This window comes from Somniosus microcephalus, chromosome 15 (assembly GCF_052327205.1).
Source record: "Somniosus microcephalus isolate GS21.2 chromosome 15, FLI_Smic_1.0, whole genome shotgun sequence".
Lineage (NCBI taxonomy): Eukaryota > Metazoa > Chordata > Chondrichthyes > Squaliformes > Somniosidae > Somniosus > Somniosus microcephalus.
Genome location: NC_141001.1, coordinates 24698278 through 24719523, shown reverse-complemented (window position 1 = coordinate 24719523; position 21246 = coordinate 24698278). Strand labels below are relative to the sequence as shown.

Genomic DNA, 21246 nt, shown 5'->3' with positions numbered 1-21246 from the left:
TATTTTTTTAAATTAAATTGAGGCCATGAGCTGTGCTGAAGTAACTTCCAGTGAGTGCGTGCCATGACTATCCATGGGAAGAGCCTTCAGGATGGGTGAGGATGAAGAAGATATACTGCAGTGGCCTCAAGTATGTTGACAGGATCCAACAGAAACAGAGCAAAACATTTATAGGAGCCGCAGTCCCTTTGCCTGTAATTTACCTCTGGGAGTTTGCCAGCAGTCTACACCGCTGACAACTATGATCCAGTGATTAAAGTGATACGGTTAGAATGAGTGTTCCAGTGTGTTTGATGTTAGGACTGGGGACATCAAGCTGATTGTTTTTGTCAGATATAGGTCCCATATTTCCACATAAACCATTGAAATATTTATTGTCACCAGACATCAGCTGTGAGTACAGCAGTGTAAAACACAGCATGAGACTCCTTCCATCACAAAGGTTATGGGCTGTAATTGAATGCTAACATTTCTCTCAGCTAATCAAACCACTTGTTCGTAATCACCTGTCACTAATCTACAGCTGATTGGGACTCACATCAAGTCCTAAAGGAATATTGGACCAATGTTTGATGCCTCTATCATACCCAGACAGGTCACAAAACCCTACCTATAACCGGGATTTGAGTGGGTAAAGCAAGGTTAGATCATCATAAGAACATAAGAAATAGGAGCAGGAGTCGGCCATTTGGCCCTTCAAACCAGCCATTCAATAAGATCATGGCTGATCTTCTACCTCATCTCCACTTTCCTGCACTATCCCCATATCCCTTGATTCCCTTAATCAAAAACCTATCGATCTCTGTCTTGAATATACTCAACGACTGAGCCTCGACATCCCTCTGAGGTAGAGAATTCCAAAGATTCACCACCCTCTGAGTGAAGAAATTTCTCCTCATCTAAGTCCTATGTCCAATGGCCGACCCCTTATTCTGAGACTGTGACCCCTGGTTATGGACTCCCCAGCCTGGGGAAACATCCTCCCTGCATCTACCCTGTCAAGCCCTGTAATAATGTTGTATGTTTCAATGAGATCATCTCTCATTCTTCTAAACTCCTAGAGAATATAGGCCTAGTCTACTCAATCTCTCCTCATAGGACAATCCCCCCATCCCAGGAACCAGTCTGGTGAACCTTCGTTGCACTCCCTCTATGGCAAGTATATCCTTCCTTAGGTAAGGAGACCAAAACTGTACACAATACTCCAGGTGTGGTCTCGCCAGGGCCCTATAGAATTACAGTAAGACATCTTTACTTTTATACTCAAATCCTCTTCTAATAAAGGCCAACATCATCACTGAGACCATGTCTGAGACTAAAGGCATGCCCAGTCAGGGGGCGAAGGACACCTGTCACTGATAAGACGAATGGTCTACCAGAGCCAGTTACTCAAGAACATCGGTCATTTTCAGAGAAAAGCAGAACTTCCCATCATCTTGATATGACCCTGGGTGATGGTGTGTTACACTCTTAAAGCCAGCACAGCCAGAAGGTGAATAATGCTCCCTCTGATGGTGACCATTGTTGTTTTTTCATCTCTGGGGGTTGGATAGTTTCCAGACACAAGAAGAAACTCCCAAACGCCTGATGGAGATCTTGGGGTTGTACAGTGAGTTAGACCAGTGGTCTGTTGCCTCACAGATGCTCCCTGACCTACTGAGTGTTTCCAGCATTTTTCTGTTCTTGTTTCAGATTTCTAGCTTCTGCTGGGTTTTTTTTTGGCTCTTTGTTTATTGTATGCAAATGTAGGTCTGGGTTTCACCCATTCATAGGCAATGGACAGCAAACCTAGTTCTATAAAGAAAAGTCAATAATCTAATGGTCACACTCAATTAGCAGAATATTTACTGTGTGTACTGACCAAAGAGCCTGTTTGGAAATGGATACTGGTTTGCTAAAGCACTGACGTCCCATTTTGATGATGTCTAATTAGAGGTAATACAGTGTTTAACATCCAAATTACTTGACACCGGCCCTTGCATAACACAGATGCCGACACAATGCTCTCAGCTGGGATTCAAACCTGTAAAAATACACAGCAGTGAGGGAGAATGGTTTCCCCTCAGCTTTCAGAATTGTTAACATACTAGACGGGGAACATGTGCAAATTGCTGCAATGTGTCTCCGGAGCAACATAAAATCTACTCATGAAGAAATTTATGGGAGTTTAGCAGATGGGAGCAAAATTCCTTCCTCAACACATTAACCCGTTGACATCTGTTTTAGGCTCTTCGAGGTACTGAGAGAGCGCTGCACTGTCTGTCTGATATGCCTTCTTTCAGAGGAGATGTTAAACTCAGGTGGACACAAAAGATCCCATGGCACTATTTCGCAGAAGAGCTGGGCAGTTCTCCCCGGTGTCCTGGCCAATAGTTATCCCTCAAACAACACCTAAAGACAGATTATCTGGTCATTATCATACTGCTGTTTGTGGGAGCTTGCTGTGCACAATTTGGCCGCTGTGTTTCCTAAATTACAACAGTGACTCCAGTTCAAAAGTACTTCATTGACTGTAAAGTTCTTTGGAATATCCTGAGTTGTGAAAGGTGCTATAGATATGTTAGTTTTCTTTCTTTCTGTCTCCGTGTGATGTTGGCTGTCGATCCTAGACAGGGTAACATCTGCCCTGTCTCCCTGGGGTGATTGGTGCTGGGTGAGTGCCTCTGGACGGGGTAACATGTGGCTGCCTAGTGTAGCAGGTATCACTGAGGCAGAGCTAAGAACTCTCAGCAGCAGGACCGCACTACACTGAAGAGAATGGATAGGATAATGTTAAATTCCTCGGCACACACCAGAAGAGTTCAGTGTTTCCTGCAGGAGCCATTACATGGACACTTTACTGTCCCCACACTCAATTACAGCCTTTGTGTGATGCCCTTGTGAATTTTTAATAAGTACCTCTAATGGCGGCCTGACACCAGATAACTTATCGTTCGTGTCATTGTGAAATGCAACCGCAATGTCTGATCTTGTGAGTAATTTACAGGCACTCTAAATTCAGCCAGTGCATCTTTGTTCTTGCTCTGCATGCAGTATTAGAGAGCCTATAATAAAGTGTCTGAGTACATAAACCTCTCTGTCTCTCCACCTCTATCTCCTCCTTTAAGGCACTCCTTAAAACCTACCTCATCTGTCCTAAGGTCTCCTTCTTTGGCTCAGTGTCAATTTTTGTCTGATTTATGCTCCAGTGAAGCGCCTTGGGATGTTTTACTACATTAAATGCGCTATATAAATGCAAATTGCTGTTGTAGGGGGCTGCACTGCCCTATTACAGCTGGAGTGAAGCATTTACTCTGCATGAGTGTGTTAGAAAGGCCCCTTTGTCTGTTGGCCAATAACGGTGTTTACCTCACTGAGGTTAGATTCCGAAAGTGGATCTTGTTCTCCGTCGGGATCCGTTCATAGGCTGTCTGGCGTGAGGTGCTGACCACCCCTAAGGGCCTCAGCGGAGCCAGGGGTCACCCGCAGGGCTGGCCTGCTATCTGATGTCCGTCAGTGCGGGAAACGGATGTCACCATAGTAAGGGGTCTGGGAAGGGATGTTCCAATTCACTTTATAGTCGTGATCCTGTTCACTGTAGTAGCCTGTGGACCTTTTGTTGACCCTTGTGTAAAACAGGAACTGAAGCGGGATCCGATCCCAGCCCAGCGCCGCAGCCCCGATGCTGTGTCAGGCGTTACACTAGGATGCTTCTTGGTGTGAGGAAATATAAATACCAAGAAAGACTTGAGAAGCTGGGATTTTTTCACAGATTATGGGGCAATATAATAGGTGTTTAAAGTTATGAAAGGATGGGGTAGGGTAGATAGAAGCAGACTGTTTCCAATCGTCGAGAGTTCAAGAACGAAGGGCCATAGATACAAGATTGTACAAGAGATTTAGAACAGAGGGCAGAAGAAAACTTTTTCATACGGAGAGTTGTGAGGCTGTGGAATTCACTTTCCGGGTTCGTGGTTGAGGCAGACACTATGTCAACATTGAAGATTAGATTGGATAGGTGGGTGAAGGAAAAGGGGTTGAAGGGATATGGGAACAGGGTGGCTAAATGTGATTAGAGCTACTTGCTCACATGGAAGGTCAACGCTGACACAGACTGGTTGGGCTGAATGACCTGGTTCTGTGTTGTAATTTCTGTGTCTTCCTACATGTGTCTCAAAGACGTATGTGTGGGAGACCTGAAAGGGAGGACAACCTCCTCCCCACCCCACCCTGCAGTAATGTGACCCTTTAAAAGTGAAATATAGCATTGTCGAGGTCCCTTAGTAGCTGCACAGAGTTAGCTGCACAGCGTTTGAGTCCAAGTCAGTAATAAGCATACTGTGGAAGTTAGTCTCCAAAGTCTTATCTTGTTAGCGAATGTTATATCTTTCATAGAAAGTTCCAGAGACTGAAATAAAAACAGCCATTTTATTGCCACACCAACCTGAGTGTTCAGACATCACCACCACCTCTGAGGTGTCTGCCAATCCCAGTCAGAAACCAGCCAGTGCTGCTCTCTTGCCTTCCCGGTGGGGCTGCTCTTCATCCTCCTCCTGCTCCAGCACCTCCGCCGACATGGCGCAGGTTGTGTTAGGAACTCCGCAATGCGCGAAGGGGATCAGCATGTTTCACCAGGCAGTGCACAACTGGCCTTAGCCAGAACCTTCTATTAACTGCAGAACTAGTCAAAGCAGCAAGGGTCATGGCCGCCCCCTTAGGTGAGATATGAAGAACCGGATTTATTTAAACAATAGGGAATTAAAACAAATAGAGGTGATTAAAGTTTTGACAGTTTAAAAATTACATTTATAATCACACACTGAAGATTACTTTTTCAGAGTAATGGAAATGTCACGAAGATCATTACCACGGCAACAATACTTTAAATTTTCAACCCCTGAAGATTTTCTGTGCCACGTCTTTATTTATCACCTATTTGCATCCTTAACTTCCTCTGCTCAAGCCAGTGATTGGTGCTGAGTCCCAGTCACAGCCGGTGATTGGTGCTTGGTCCCAGTCACAGCCGGTGATTGGTGCTGGGTCCCATTCACAGCCGGTGATTGGTGATTGGTCCCAGTCACAGCCGGTGATTGGTGCTGAGTCCCAGTCACAGCCGGTGATTGGTGCTGAGTCCCAGTCACAGCCGGTGATTGGTGCTTGGTCCCAGTCACAGCCGGTGATTGGTGCTGGGTCCCATTCACAGCCGGTGATTGGTGATTGGTCCCAGTCACAGCCGGTGATTGGTGATTGGTCCCAGTCACAGCCGGTGATTGGTGCTGAGTCCCATTCACAGCCGGTGATTGGTGATTGGTCCCAGTCACAGCCGGTGATTGGTGCTGGGTCCCATTCACAGCCGGTGATTGGTGCTGGGTCCCATTCACAGCCGGTGATTGGTGCTGGGTCCCAGTCACAGCCGGTGATTGGTGCTGGGTCCCAGTCACAGCCGGTGATTGGTGCTGGGTCCCAGTCACAGCCGGTGATTGGTGCTGGGTCCCAGTCACAGCCGGTGATTGGTGCTGGGTCCCATTCACAGCCGGTGATTGGTGCTGGGTCCCATTCACAGCCGGTGATTGGTGCTGGGTCCCAGTCACAGCCGGTGATTGGTGCTGGGTCCCAGTCACAGCCGGTGATTGGTGCTTGGTCCCAGTCACAGCCGGTGATTGGTGCTGGGTCCCATTCACAGCCGGTGATTGATGATTGGTCCCATTCACAGCCGGTGATTGGTGCTGGGTCCCAGTCACAGCCGGTGATTGGTGCTGGGTCCCAGTCACAGCCGGTGATTGGTGCTGGGTCCCAGTCACAGCCGGTGATTGGTGCTGGGTCCCAGTCACAGCCGGTGATTGGTGCTGGGTCCCAGTCACAGCCGGTGATTGGAGCTGGGTCCCAGTCACAGCCGGTGATTGGTGCTGGGTCCTGTAGTGCATGTACCTTTAAGACAGAACTACTTTTACAGCTCCTGTATACTGTAGTACCGGCAGTGACCACACCTGTATATAAGCCTTGCGCATGCCTCTGTACCCCCAGTCTTGAGACTACCCTCCTCCAGTAAATACCTGTTGATTGTTAAGTTACAGCATCCGTGTGGTTATTGAAAAACATCATACTCTCAGAATCACGGATCTAACAGGTCCCAGTCACAGTCGGTGATTGGTGCTGGGCCCTAGTCACAGCTGGCTATTGGTGATTGGTCCCATTCACAGCCGGTGATTGGTGCTGGGTCCCAGTCACAGCCGGTGATTGGTGCTGGTCCCAGTCACAGCCGGTGATTGGTGCTGGGTCCCATTCAAAGCCGGTGATTGGTGCTGGGTCCCAGTCACAGCCGGTGATTGGTGCTGGTCCCAGTCACAGCCGGTGATTGGTGCTGGGTCCCAGTCACAGCCGGTGATTGGTGCTGGGTCCCAGTCACAGCCGGTGATTGGTGCTGGTCCCAGTCACAGCCGGTGATTGGTGCTGGGTCCCAGTCACAGCCAGTGATTGGTGCTGGGTCCCATTCACAGCCGGTGATTGGTGCTGGGTCCCAGTCACAGCCGGTTATTGGTGCTGGGTCCCAGTCACAGCCGGTGATTGGTGCTGGGTCCCAGTCACAGCCGGTGATTGGTGCTGGGTCCCAGTCACAGCCGGTGATTGGTGCTGGGTCCCAGTCACAGCCGGTGATTGGTGCTGGGTCCCAGTCACAGCCGGTGATTGGTGCTGGGTCCCATTCACAGCCGGTGATTGGTGATTGGTCCCAGTCACAGCCGGTGATTGGTGATTGGTCCCATTCACAGCCGGTGATTGGTGATTGGTCCCATTCACAGCCGGTGATTGGTGATTGGTCCCATTCACAGCCGGTGATTGGTGATTGGTCCCAGTCACAGCCGGTTATTGGTGCTTGGTCCCAGTCACAGCCGGTGATTGGTCCCATTCACAGCCGGTGATTGGTGCTGGGGCCCAGTCACAGCCGGTGATTGGTGCTGGGTCCCAGTCGCAGCCGGTGATTGGTGCTGGGTCCCAGTCACAGCCGGTGATTGGTGATTGGTCCCATTCACAGCCGGTGATTGGTGATTGGTCCCATTCACAGCCGGTGATTGATGATTGGTCCCATTCACAGCCGGTGATTGGTGATTGGTCCCATTCACAGCCGGTGATTGGTGATTGGTCCCAGTCACAGCCGGTGATTGGTGATTGGTCCCATTCACAGCCGGTGATTGGTGATTGGTCCCAGTCACAGCCGGTTATTGGTGCTTGGTCCCAGTCACAGCCGGTGATTGGTGATTGGTCCCATTCACAGCCGGTGATTGGTGCTGGGTCCCAGTCACAGCCGGTTATTGGTGATTGGTCCCAGTCACAGCCGGTGATTGGTGATTGGTCCCAGTCACAGCCGGTGATTGGTGATTGGTCCCAGTCACAGCCGGTGATTGGTGATTGGTCCCAGTCACAGCCGGTGATTGGTGATTGGTCCCAGTCACAGCCGGTGATTGGTGATTGGTCCCATTCACAGCCGGTGATTGGTGCTGGGTCCCAGTCACAGCCGGTGATTGGTGGTTGGTCCCAGTCACAGCCGGTGATTGGTGCTGGGTCCCAGTCACAGCCGGTGATTGGTGATTGGTCCCAGTCACAGCCGGTGATTGGTGCTGGGTCCCAGTCACAGTTGGTGATTGGTCCCAGTCACAGCCAGTGACAAGAGAAGAACTGATGGTGGTGTTAATAATTATGATTTTTTTTGCTAAATAAGGAAAACCTGCTTCCACTGGTCGGTGAATCAGTAGCTAAGACCACCACCAAAAGAATGAATGGAGAGGTAATAATATATTTTTTCTCGCACAGAGTGTTGTTAGGATATGTTAGGACCAGATACAATGGCGGAAGCAGAATCCTTTGTCCTTTTTAAAAGGGAAATGGATACATTTCTGAAAAAAATCAATTTGAAAGGATAAGGGGAAATAGCAAAGGAATGGGATTAAGTGGAGAGCTCATTCAGAGAGAGGGCACAGGTACAATTGACTGGATCGGCTCCTGTACCGGAAAACTGTATGGCCCTCGGATTTTCTGCCGCCACGCAGTTTACGCCTGCAGTTCCGGCAAAGTTACGGCAGCGCAACAGCAAAGGGCCCGAGGATATTCTGAGCCATACAGTTCAATTAGTGTATCTTGCAAGCCAGTTTATGAAGCAGGGGTGCTCTCTCACACTGGTTCAATGAGCAACATGATGCTGCCATGCATCGCTAGCCACGTCACCATGGTCTCAGCGAGTTGAGCCAGTGAGTAGCTGAACCGTACAGACATGAAAACTCCCAGATTAAATCCGTAATCTGTGCTGAGTTAGCATGGGTCTCAGCCGGAATCACAGGGGGGTAAGGGCATTGCACCCTGGGTTAGGGTGGGCAAGATTCACATGGGATTCCTGTCCTGGTCCCAATCCAGTGAGCCATACTGGGAAGCACAATTTTTTTAAATCATCATTCTTCGGGATGCGGGCGTCACTGGCAAGTCCGACATTTATTGCCCATCCTTAGTTGCCCTTGAGAAGACGGTGATGAGCCACCTTCTTGAACTGCTACGGTCCGTGTGGCGAAGGTGCTCCCACAATGCTGCTGGGTAGAGAGTGCCAGGATTTTGACCCAGCGACGATGAAGGCAAGTGGAGATCGGGGTGAGGAATGGCCCAGGCTTGGTTGACCCGCACTGTCTCAGCGAGTAGACACAGAATGGTCACTTGGGCTATATGCCCTAAGGGCAGCCAGCACCCATGGTACAATGAGAGTTAGGAGCGAGAGGGGAAAAAAGCAATTCATTTATTTTGAAATTACAACAAATAAAAATATCATTACACCGCTGTTTTGGAGCCTTTAACCCGCTCTTGGAGAGCTGGCAGGGATTAACTGCCTTCTGCTGCTTTGCAGCAACTATGCTGGAGATTCAGCAAGTAATTGCTTGGTGTAAATTATACCCGTTGCCATGGAGATGATGTCGAATGCACTGAAGTGTGAAATGCTTTACTGCTGAAAATGGGAAAGATTCATGGTCTGTCATGTTTTATTTTTTCATATGTGGCACCTCTGAAAGGCTGATAAAGTACCGTATTTTCCTGAATAATTACAGGTCCTAAACCGCCTTCGTTGGCTCATATTATTGTAGTGTAAACACTTCAGTCGTGATGGTAAAAGATTTCCCCCGCTGCTCCGTGACACTTAAGCTTCCCTTACTTTCTGAGTCTTTAACTAACGGGCCAATTGACAGTCAATTGAGGACACTGTAAAATGGTTCCTCTCCTTGCTGTGGTACTGTTCCATGGAAGACAGATGATCTCAGGTACCTGACCCACATGGCCATTCTTCGTGTGTGGTACTAATGATCGATCTCACTCAGTGAGAGGTGTCATGAGGATGAGAAATATTCTGGTGCAGCAGGGTTGCTATCCTGAGGTTGGATAAAGGTTCATTTTTGAACAGCATGGAGAGAGCTTTAATCTGAACCAAACAGTACTGTGCCTGATGTCCTTGGTGGTCATATTTGTGGGCAAAGTATAGATGGAAATATTCCAATTTACAGGAACTTCTATCTTGACTTGCAGAGTTTCATCCCATTATTCTGGGCTGGACTTGAAATGGAGGTAACAGGACAGTACGCCAACCCACTGCACCACCCAGATCGCAATGATATTTTATTTTTCTCAAGACGTGTAACACAACGCACATAAGTTGCAACTGTATGGTACCAGTGGACCCCTTAGATAACCTCACCGATGACACTAAAAGGGACTCCGGGCTAAGTTGACATGTCCGATAACAAGTGTGAGGAGCTCATGGGCTTTTTTGTCTCTAAGATTGAGACCATCCGTTCAGCTGTCTCTGCCACTTCCCTTCTTTCCCCTAGCGCACTGGGCCAAACTTCCTCTAAGGTTTCCCCCTGCTCTAGCCCTGAACTCACATCTTTCTCCAGTTTCTCTCCGATCTTCCCTCATGACCTCTCCATGCTACTCTTGTCCATGAGACCCATCTCCTGCTCTCTCGACTCTATTCCCATCAAACTGCTGACCACCCAACTTCCTTTTCTGGCTCACATTGTCAACGGTTCTCTCTCCTCAGATACTGTGCCCCTCTCCCTCAAATCTGCCGTCATCACCCCTCTCCTCAAAAAAACGACCCTTGATCTCTCCGTCCTTGCAAACTAGCACCCCATCTCCAACCTCCCTTTCCTCTCCAATGTGTTGTCACCTCCCAAATCCCGCAATTCCATGTTTGAATCCCTCCAATCAGTTTTCCGCCCTTGCCACAATACAGAAACGGCTCTCATCAAAGTCACAAATGACACCCTTTGTGACTGTGACAAAGGTAAACTATCCCTCCTCGTCCTTCTTGACTTGTCTGCAGCCTTTGACACGGTTGCCCACTCCATCCTTCTCCAACGCCTCCACCTTCCTCCAGCTGGGTGGGACTGCACTCGCCTGGTTCCATTATTATCGAACTAACCGTAGCCAGAGAATCACCTGCAACGGCTTCTCTTCCCGCTCCCACATCATTACCTCTGGTGTCCCCCAAGGATCCATCCTTGGCCCCCTCCTATTTCTCATCTACATGTTGCCCCTTGGCGACATCATCTGAAAACACAGCGTCAGTTTCCACATGTACGCTGCCGACACCCAGCCCTACCTCGCTACCTCTTCTCTTGACCCCTCCACGGTCTCTAAATTGTCAGACATCCAGTTCTGGATGAGCAGAAATTTTCTCCAATTGAATATTGGAAAGACCGAAGCTATTGTTTTCGGTCCCTGCCACAAACTCCGTTCCCTCGCCACCGACTCCATCCCTCTCCCTAACATCTGTCTGAGGCTGAACCACACTGTTCGCAACCTTGGTTTCATATTTGACCCTGAAATGAGCTTCCGACCACATATCCGCAGCGCAACAAAGACCACATATTTCCACCTCCATAACATCGCCCGTCTCCGCCCTTGCCTCAGCTCATCCACTGCTGAAACCCTCATCCATGCCAGATACCTCTCGACTTGACTATTCCAATGCACTCCTGGCTGGCCTCCCACATTGTACCCTACGTAAACTTGAGGTCATCCAAAACTTGGCTGCCCATTTCCTAACTCGCATCAAGTCCCATTCACCCATCACCCATGTGCTCGCTGACCTATATTGGCTCCCGGTTAAGCAGCGCCTCGATTTCAAAATTCTCATCCTTGTTTTCAAATCCCTCCATGGCCTCGCCCCTCCCTATCTCTGTAACCTCCCCCAGCCCCACAACCCCCCGAGATATCTGCGCTCCTCTAATTCTGCCCTCTTGAGCATCCCTGATTATAATCGCTCAACCATTGGTGGCCGTGCCTTCTGTTGCCTAGGCCCTAAGCTCTGGAATTCCCTGTCTAAACCTGTCCTCCTTGCTACCTCTCTTTCCTCCTTTAAGATGCCCCTTAAAACCTACCTCTTTGACCAAGCTTTTGGTCACCTACCCTAATTTCTCCTTATGTGGCTCGGTGTCAAATGTTTTGTCTTAAAATGCTCCTGTGCAGCGCCTTGGGACGTTTTACTACATTAAAGGTGCTATATAAATACAAGTTGTTGTTGTTGTATATCTCAATGCGCCACAAGTGACAGCACAAGAGAACTTTCCTTTTCACAGCATCGTGGATACTTACGCAGCCCATGAAGGTGACACTGTGCACAAGTGTAAATGAAAATCAGATCTCATGTTGGTAAATGAAGATGAATTGTCTTGGGTGGACTCATTTAAACCCCAGCCTGTCTGTGCCAAGAAAATAAACAGACCATCCTGAGCTAGAGCTGTAACTTTTTTCACTTTTCCCCAATGAGGCTGCTACTCATCATCCCTGGTCGTATTCCCCACAATATTGTTGATGACTAACAAATGTATGTGTCTGGGGAAACAATCACTAAACACGCACAGATGCCAGAAACAATTAATGTGCATCACCAGGCTATTAAGCAAAGTCATAATCCAATCAGGATAGCACTGACATAGGCAGTCCTTGTCAGACAACACAGGATACCATTGGCATGCCTTTGTGTGTATGTGTTAGAATAACAAATTCAGCTTAAAGGATATGATGTAGTGGCCATTGCAGAGACCTGGCTATAAGCTGGGTATGATTAGGAGCTAAATATTCCAAGCTAAGGATCTAGAAAGGACAGGGAAATTAGGAAAATGGGGGGAGTAGCAACATTGATAAAAGACACAATTACAGCAGTAGGAAAAAAGGAGTTTAGTAAGGGTGATCGGGCAGTGGATACACTATGGGTAGAATTAAGGAACAGCAAAGGATACAAGACTCTGGTGGGAGATGCCTATAAACCTCCTGATAGTAGTGGGGCGGGGAGGGGTGTGGTGTATAAATACGGAGATCAGAGAAGCATGCAGCAAAAATAATGTGGCTACAATGGGAGATTTTAATTTTCACATAGTCTGGGAGAAGCAGAACAGCTCAAGTAGTAAAAACAATGAATGTAGCAGAAGTAGTGAAAGCAAGAATTTCGCGAATGTATTTGGGAAAGTTTTCTACAACAGTATGTTTTAGAAATGACAAGGGAACAGGCCATTCTGGATTTAGTGAGCAGTAATGAACCAGAAGTAGTTAACAATCTGACGTTAAGGGAACATCTCAAAAATAGTGGCTATAATATGATTGAATTTGATATTAGGTTTGAGAAAGAGAAGGGAGAGTCTCAAACAAGGATTTTAAATTTAAGTAGGCAAACTTTGTAGGGATAAGCAATGGATTGACCACAGTAAACTAGCTGAACTGTTAATGGGTAAACCTACAGACAAACAATGGAAAGTATTCAAAGAGATAACTGGTATGATACAAAACCAGTACATATCCCTAAAAGTCAAAGGCTTCACTTGTGTAGTTAAGCAACCATGGTCAACAAATGAGGTAAGAGACAATATCAAACTAAAAGAAAAGGCTTACACAATGCAAGGAGAAATGGAAATGCAGCAGACTGGGATAACTATAAAAAGCAACAAAGGGAAAGAAAGAAAATGAGAGTTGCAAAAAAGGATTATGAAAAAACAGCAAAAGTTTTTGTAAATATATTAAGAGAGGGGGAAAGTTCGTGTGGTTTGCACCACATGTTAGTGCCACAAGATGGCGCTAAAATGCCGTTGACCGCTGCAATGACAGCTGATGCCGGTTCCCGCGACAAGGGGGCGTAATCTTAAAATTAGAGCTCGGCCATTCAGGAATGAAATCAGGAAGCACTTTTTCACACACAGGGTAGCGGAAATCTAGAACTCTCTCCCCCAGAAGACTGTGGATTCTGGGTCAGTTGGAATTTTCAAAACTGAGATTGATAGATTTTTGTTGCATAAGGGTATCAAGGGATATGGAGCAAAGGAAGGTAAATGGAGTTGAGGTACAAATCAGCCATGATCGAATTGAATGATGGAACAGGCGTGAGGGGCTGAATAGCCTACTCCTGTTCCTATGTTCCTGTTTGTTGTAGAGCTAACTGTGTCTTTGTTCAAGTGCCCCAGTCTCTTAGATTAACTTTTGAAAGGTGAAACTGTTCTTCAAAGAGTTTTAGGGAAATAGGGATCAGAAACTTTTGATATACCAGTTAGTAAGAAAGAAAGAAATACTTGCATTTATACAAAGCCTTTCATGACCTTAGGACATCCAAAAGCGCTTTACAGCCAATGAAGTACTTTTGAAGTAACAACAGAAAATGCTGGAAAAACTCAGCAGGTCAGGCAACATCCGTGGACAGAAATTTGAGTTGACGATTCGGGTCGAACCCTTCTTCAAAACTGGAAAGAAAAGATGGATCGGAGGCAGAGCTGCGATCGGACAAAAGAATAAAAGAAACAAAAGAAGTAAAAAAGAGACAATGAAAGGTGTTAGAAGCTAGACGAGATGGTAATAGGCTGAGATTGGGCGTAAAGTGTACTGGCAGGGCAAGGGATAGCTGCCAGGTGTGAGAGCGAAACAAAAGGAAAGGGGGGGGGGGAAGGAGTGGAAAAATTACAAGAAAAAATGAAATAGGGGCCGAGGTTATGATCTGAAATTGTTGAACTCGATATTGAGTCCGGAAGGCTGCAGAGTGCCTAATCGGAAGATTAGTCATTGTTGTAATGTAGTTAGAGTATTGATCCAATCGCAGCAGATGTTGAGGCAAGACATGACGCAGTGGGTAGCATGCTATTGTAATTCTAAGGACTGTAACCCTCAGGAATTGGCCAGGCACTCCTCCTTCCAAGTTTGTTTGAAAAGTCTGCAAAGAAAATCTTACCATAGGAACTCAACTGACTGATTTATCTGTTGAACCTTTCCTTGAACTGGTTCAAAGCTATTGTTGCTGCTTCTTACTGTTAATGCTTTTTTCTGTGAATGACACTACCAATGAATAAACTTGTTTGTCAAGTTCGTCTGTTATGCAAAGGCTTTGGTTGACTTACATTACTCATGGGTCCTTTGTGAAAATTCGAAGACAATCAACTCATTTCAGTTTATAGGACGGACATTTGTGCAGGGCAGAAGAAAGCCCAAATCATAACCATGCTCTTCCCATGTGAGATATTTATCCATCTACACGTGACCGTGAGATTTTTAATATTGCTTTTGGGATGTGTGCAATGCTGGCAAGACCACATTTATTGCCTATCCTTAGTTGCTTTGTGAGGGCGATGATGGTCCTTCTCCATGAACCGCTGCAGTTTTATGGTGATGGTGTTAGGTGAGGAATCCCAGAATTCTGACCCAGTGACGATGAAGAGTGATTTTTGTCCAAGTCAGCATGATGTGTAACTTGGAGGGGGATTTGGAGGTGGCTGTGTTCCCATAACATTGCTACTCTTGTCCTTATGGATGGCACCTCCCAGAAACAGTCACAGAAAACACTTTTACACTTGTTGCACTACTGGCGAAGAATACATTTCTAACTTAAAATTAAATTATATAATGTAGACGTTCTTATGATCTGAAGCGGGATGCATGAGTACTTCACACTTGCATCATAAGTTAATATTGCAAATTCACCGTGAGAGGGAGAACAAAAAACTAAATACCTGAGAATAAGAGGTTTCTCCCATCTTAGACAAATATTATAAGGTGGTAAGTAAATAGTATACCAAATATCATCAGTAATCTATGTCATATTTTGACCTTGTGTCAGTCAAGTGATGCATTGCTTCAGTAAATTAGCTGTATTACAGCGATGAGCGAACTAGTTAGGCTGCAACAGGACTGCGCTAAACATCGGAAGCCAAACTCCAAGTAACAAAAAAACCGAGAGCAGTGCCATGGGTGGTCTACCAGTATTGTTGTTGTAATACACTGTGTTACTGGGTATGCACTTCTGTATATATACAAAATAATAATTCACCATGTTACTGCATTTTGTGTATATATATTAAAGTACCACATTCCTCTATATGTTTTTACACAACATATTGGCCTGGAATTTCCTGAGAGTTGCCCCTGCTCTTCTGCTGAAATTTCACTGGAAGTGGAGCATAAATAGGGTTTCCTCAGCACTTCTACCAGTGGTACAGCGTGGCGCGGGAGCAGCTCTGAGGAAATCTCAGCCATTGCATATTTGCTTAAAATGACTTTCCTGTTCTTTTTCCAAAGGGAAAACTCCCACCGAGATGATTCCCCACCTCCAGGGAGAGGTGGAGGTTTTATTGAGCCTTGCAGTGCTAATGGACCTTGGTGAAGTAAGCAAGATGTAGGTAAGTTGGCACCAGAATTCAATCATTAATGGAGAATATCATCATCTGAGCCCTGGTTAAGATTGGCTGGTTTGGGGGGTGCTGGATGGTGCAGTGGGATTTGCACACTTTCGTTTCACCTCTGACCTGCGGTTAAATCCAGCTCGGGCTGATTGAATGAAAGTCTCTTACCTCACAGCAACAGTGAAATTGACACATTTTTAACCCAGATCAAGGTGTTTAAAATTATGAAGGGATGGAGTAAAATAAATGGAAACAGACCGTTTCCGGTGGTTGAAGAGTGTAGAATAAAGAGACATGGAACTTTCTTACACTATCCAGTTTGGATCAAAATGAATTTAATTTACTAACCGTTGATTAGGCTACCAGTAAACTGCTGAGTGAGTTAAGTAACTCTTGTCAAATAATCAAGGAACAAGCCAGACCATAAGTCGTGCACTAAGCATTTTATTGGTTACAAATCACAATTTAAGGTTAAAATTGGGTACAGAAACACTTAATAGGCATGCATAAGTATAATCAGAGTAACCTAGTAGTTGTGTAGCAAATCATTAATGGAAAGAGTTAGTTAACAAAACGAGTAGCAAAGGTCCCGCAGGCATTGCAGTGTATCACTGTAAATCAGCGCAAATGGATGTTGAATATTAACTGTAGCGGTGACCAGAGCCTGAGGTTATAAACTGGTGAGTAATTCCTTCGATAGCTGACAAAATTGCAGCTTTGAATAGGCAGTCTATCAAATAGCTCAAGTTTATGTGTGAGATTAACAACATTCAGAGCTTACACAACCTCATCCTCACGAGCGGTGTGATTGGGTCAATCTCCTTCCTTCCCTGGGATTCAGGCATTAGCTTCTGGAGTGGAGTTGAGAAAAGCCTTTGCAGTGAGATTATCTGTTCCACTTGCATCTTTGGTTCCGACTGAACCCACCTTACACGCCAGCGATAATTTCTGAGCTGGCTTCCCTCTCGCCTTTCTCAATCTCAGACTACTCTTAGCACTGCCTTTGATTGGAATAGGCACAATTTAGCTTCTAACCTCTAACAGTCTGTCCTTAAAGGTACCTTGTACTGGTGAGGATGCCTTTTACACCTGCTAGGTAAAAGCTCTTACAGAAGATGAATAGAGGAAATAAAAGTCGTCTTCTGATTAACACAGAGACTAAGACAGACTGTTACATCTACCAAAGACAAAGAAAAGCTCTACCTCTGAGTGATCCATGTGTCACAATGGCTCGCCAATTTTTTGTGTTAATTATCCGTAAAATTCAGTATTGAAGCATTGATCCCCAGGCTCCAGTTTTACAACTCGCCCCCTTACCTTACAGCCTTACTTTTAACAAAGGAACCCACACACTCATGAGGGGTTGTGACCTGTTTATAACTCACTAAGTGATCTTTCCCTGGACCTGATCCAGGGGGACTTTACGACTCAATTGCTTAAAAGCCTATATTAATTATTAATTTCCCAGCACTCAGTTCGACAGCTGAACTCCCCCATTGATGTACAGGTGTGACAATCTCTCTCCCCTCCCCCATTGATGTACAGGATATGACAATCTCTCTCCCCTCCCCCATTGATGTACAGGATGTACATAAGAACATAAGAAATAGGAGCAGGAGTAGGCCAATCGGCTCCTCGAGCCTGCTCCGCCATTCAATAAGATCATGGCTGATCTGATCCTAACCGCCAATCCACTATCATAGAACCATCTCCTGAATCTAACAGAATTAGACACACGAAATAGGAGCAGGATCAAGCTACACGGCCCCTGGGCCCACTCCGCTACCCACAGGGCCATGACCGATCCGAACCTAGACTCATGTCCAAATTCCTGCCCGCTCCCCGTAACCCTTTATTCCCTTTACTTCTAGGAAACTGTCTATTTCTGTTTTAAATTTATGTAATGATGTAGCTTCTACAGCTTTTTGGGGCAGCATATTCCATGGACCTACCACCCTCTGAGTGAAGTAGTTCCTCCTCATCTCAGTTTTGAAAGAGCAGCCCCTTATTTTAAGACTATGCCCCCAAGTTCTAGTTTCACCCATCATCGGGAACATCTTCCCCGCTTCCACCCGATCCAACCCCTTCACAATCTTATATGTTTCAATCTCTCTCCCCTCCCCCATTGATGTACAGGATGTGACAATCTCTCTCCCCTCCCCCATTGATGTACAGGATGTGACAATCTCTCTCCCCTCCCCCATTGATGTACAGGTGTGACAATCTCTCTCCCCTCCCCCATTGATGTACAGGTGTGACAATCTCTCTCCCCTCCCCCATTGATGTACAGGTGTGACAATCTCTCTCCCCTCCCCCATTGATGTACAGGTGTGACAATCTCTCTCCCCTCCCCCATTGATGTACAGGTGTGACAATCTCTCTCCCCTCCCCCATTGATGTACAGGTGTGACAATCTCTCTCCCCTCCCCCATTGATGTACAGGTGTGACAATCTCTCTCCCCTCCCCCATTGATGTGCAGGATGTGACAATCTCTCTCCCCTCCCCCATTGATGTACAGGATGTGACAGTCTCTCTCCCCTCCCCCATTGATGTACAGGTGTGACAATCTCTCTCCCCTCCCCCATTGATGTACAGGATGTGACAATCTCTCTCCCCTCCCCCATTGATGTACAGGTGTGACAATCTCTCTCCCCTCCCCCATTGATTTACAGGTGTGACAATCTCTCTCCCCTCCCCCATTGATGTGCAGGATGTGACAATCTCTCTCCCCTCCCCCATTGATGTACAGGATGTGACAGTCTCTCTCCCCTCCCCCATTGATGTACAGGTGTGACAATCTCTCTCCCCTCCCCCATTGATGTACAGGTGTGACAATCTCTCTCCCCTCCCCCATTGATGTACAGGATGTGACAGTCTCTCTCCCCTCCCCCATTGATGTACAGGTGTGACAATCTCTCTCCCCTCCCCCATTGATGTACAGGTGTGACAGTCTCTCTCCCCTCCCCCATTGATGTATGGCTGTGACAGTCTCTCTCCCTTTGCCCATTGGTGGAGAGATGTGTTTTTTTGCACCATTACCACATACCATATAACATTGGAACCACAGGGCCAACAGGATCTTGCCAACAGAGAGAAAACATGTGACTTTTAGGGAGGAATGGGGCCAAAACAAACCACAGCAGGGAACACACTGCCTGCTTCATTTCACAATAACAGTGGTCTTCCTTCTCATATTGATTGTCTTCCAGATATTCCTGAATTTTTCCAACTGGTTTTCGCCGCTATTATGTATAGAAGTGCTTGGATTCTCACAAAGGATTTAATCGATTTTTTTTTTTTAAGTGTTGGCATAATGAATATTGAACTCTGAAACTACTGAATGACTGAGCAGACTTTTTAATCACTGGACCGCTATCCCTGTGCTGGAAATAGAGGACAACCCAACATACAGCAGCAAGAGATGGTAATTGATAGCAGAGGTGAGACCTGAATGGAAGACAAGACCATAAAGTGCATCCCGGGTGGCCTCGCTAATTTATTGTATCTTGCTACTGGCCAGGATGTGTTCAATTTATACACAGGTCTAAAAGATATATATTTTTTAAATCCTGTTTTTAATGACCTTGCTGTTCTGATGACACAGAAAGCACCCCCTTTCATGCCTTTAACCACACCTGGGGTAGATTAATTGGTCAACAAGTGTTTGCCTAGAAAAATCCTAGAGGTATTAATGTACCATCACATAGGGTTGTCAAGCCTCCAGGATTGTCCTGGAGTCTCCTGGAATTGAAGATTAATCTCTGGGATAACCCAGGAGACAAATCAAAGGGTCATTAAAGAAACAAATCATTTTCTTTCAACACTTTTGTTTATCAGTTATAAAAATATGGGAGTTGGGAAAGAAAAGGTTGTTTGACTGACAGTCAAGAATCATCCAATCAGGTAACAAAGAGTCTGTTTGCTTTCCAATTGGCCTGGGAAGGCGTGAGAATGGCCATGTTGGACAACCAATGAGGGGAGCATGGGGGCGGGGCAGGTGGACGGAGGAGGTCATGTAGTGAAATCTCCAGGAATACATCCAACCAGAGTTGGCAATCCTACCATCACTGGGTACTCAAACAAGAGATTGCACAGCTCAGAAACTTCCCACAGGGCCTGCACCCTCCTGATGTATAACCCCCACCCTCCCCGATCTGCAATCTTGGTATGTTCTGGTCCTTCGACCAACGCACTTACAATCAGATTTACTGCTATTTAAGGGATCTTGATGGCTGCCACATTTGGCAAGAAAGAAACAACCACTCCACTTGAAAGTAACTAATCCAGGGTCATTTTGACTTTGGCCGATAGTATAAAAGGGACTTCATTTCTATTGAAGTCAACGGAAAAGAAAATTGGGAGAGGTGTCTAACAGACAGCTGATCCGATTTCAGCCAGCATCAGAATTACCCCCATTATGTGAAAAGCGCTTTAAGATGTTTCTGAGAGACTTGTTCCTTTTTGATGTGACATGCATCGTTTACGGACCTGTGAGAAATAGTGAAACCACTGAAAATGTTCTCTTGGTCACATTCTTTTTCTGCACTGCTGGAACCACCACTCAGAGGGGTGGGGGATGGGGGTAATTTTTCTGGCTGCCCCCAAAGGCGCAGCATAGTGCACGCAACTGGACCAGCCATATTGAGACCAAGGTGGGGGTTTGTGGCAGTCATGGTTTAACTGCCCACCGAGAGGTGGGACCGTCCTGTCAGTCCAGATACCCCACCTCATCTCTTTTCAGTTAGAACAATCTATAGCATAGCAGTCCGCAGGGCAACAGAAACCTACTCCCAGCATGCATTCAAGCACGCACGTGCTGCATGTATGAAATATATGTTGCTTAGACATTGAATTCAACAGTGCATTACAACAGTCTATCATAATCTTACTCAAATCTGATGATCGCTGGCACTCCCTACAGGGGACACTTTGTGTCAGTGTATGGTCACTGATCACAATCCCTTTCATTTTTTTAAGATGATGTATCACTCTTCCCCTCATCCCCACAGAATTGTAAGCAGCCAGTGTACAAAACAGTCTTTTCTATAATAGAGTCCTTGTTTAACATGCTCTGTCTATCACTTCTAAATAGTGTATCTTAATGCAAAACATTAAACTGCTGAGAGGAAAGTGCTCAATAGTGCGTTCTGAATGGGTGATGGTTATATGTAACAGGATGCTCGATGGAGGTCTGCACTACTTGAAAAGGGTCAAATCTCACGGGTGTAAATAAACATATAGAACAGCTTTCTGTGCAGTATTCTATTGAGAACATGTATGTTTCTTGTTCATTTCTATAATAAAAAGGTTTTATGATTTACGGTTGTATTGTTATTTTATTATAACTGGGAATTGGAGAGCCAACCCAAGGTGATGCAATGACTTCATTCTGTATTCTCCTCAATGCCAGCCCAGCTCATCAGGGTCACCGACAGTCATGTTTCAGGGTCGATGGAAGGTGGGATATTCAAATTTATGGAAATGAATTGAAAACTACAATGAGCTGGAATTTGCTGAAAAAGTAACAGCATGCGATCTATGCACACCGTTATTAATGTGCAAATCGGCCAGCAACTCGTGGCA

The 21246-nt window shown here is 46.1% G+C and overlaps 1 protein-coding gene across 2 annotated transcripts in view; it reads left to right on the top strand.

Moving 5' to 3' along the window:
- trim44 (tripartite motif containing 44) overlaps positions 1-20981 on the top strand; it is a 103654-nt gene extending 82673 nt beyond the window's left edge. The window contains exons 5-6 of one of the 2 annotated variants that reach the window (XM_086007557.1): positions 15559-15659; positions 18967-20981. In XM_086007557.1, coding sequence (XP_085863683.1) covers positions 15559-15643 — 85 coding nt within the window. In that variant the 3' untranslated portion in view covers positions 15644-15659; positions 18967-20981. Of the gene's footprint in view, positions 1-15558; positions 15660-18872 lie in introns of both variants that reach the window. The other variant, XM_086007558.1, reaches the window with a different exon arrangement.
- The last annotated feature ends 265 nt before the right edge of the window (positions 20982-21246 follow it).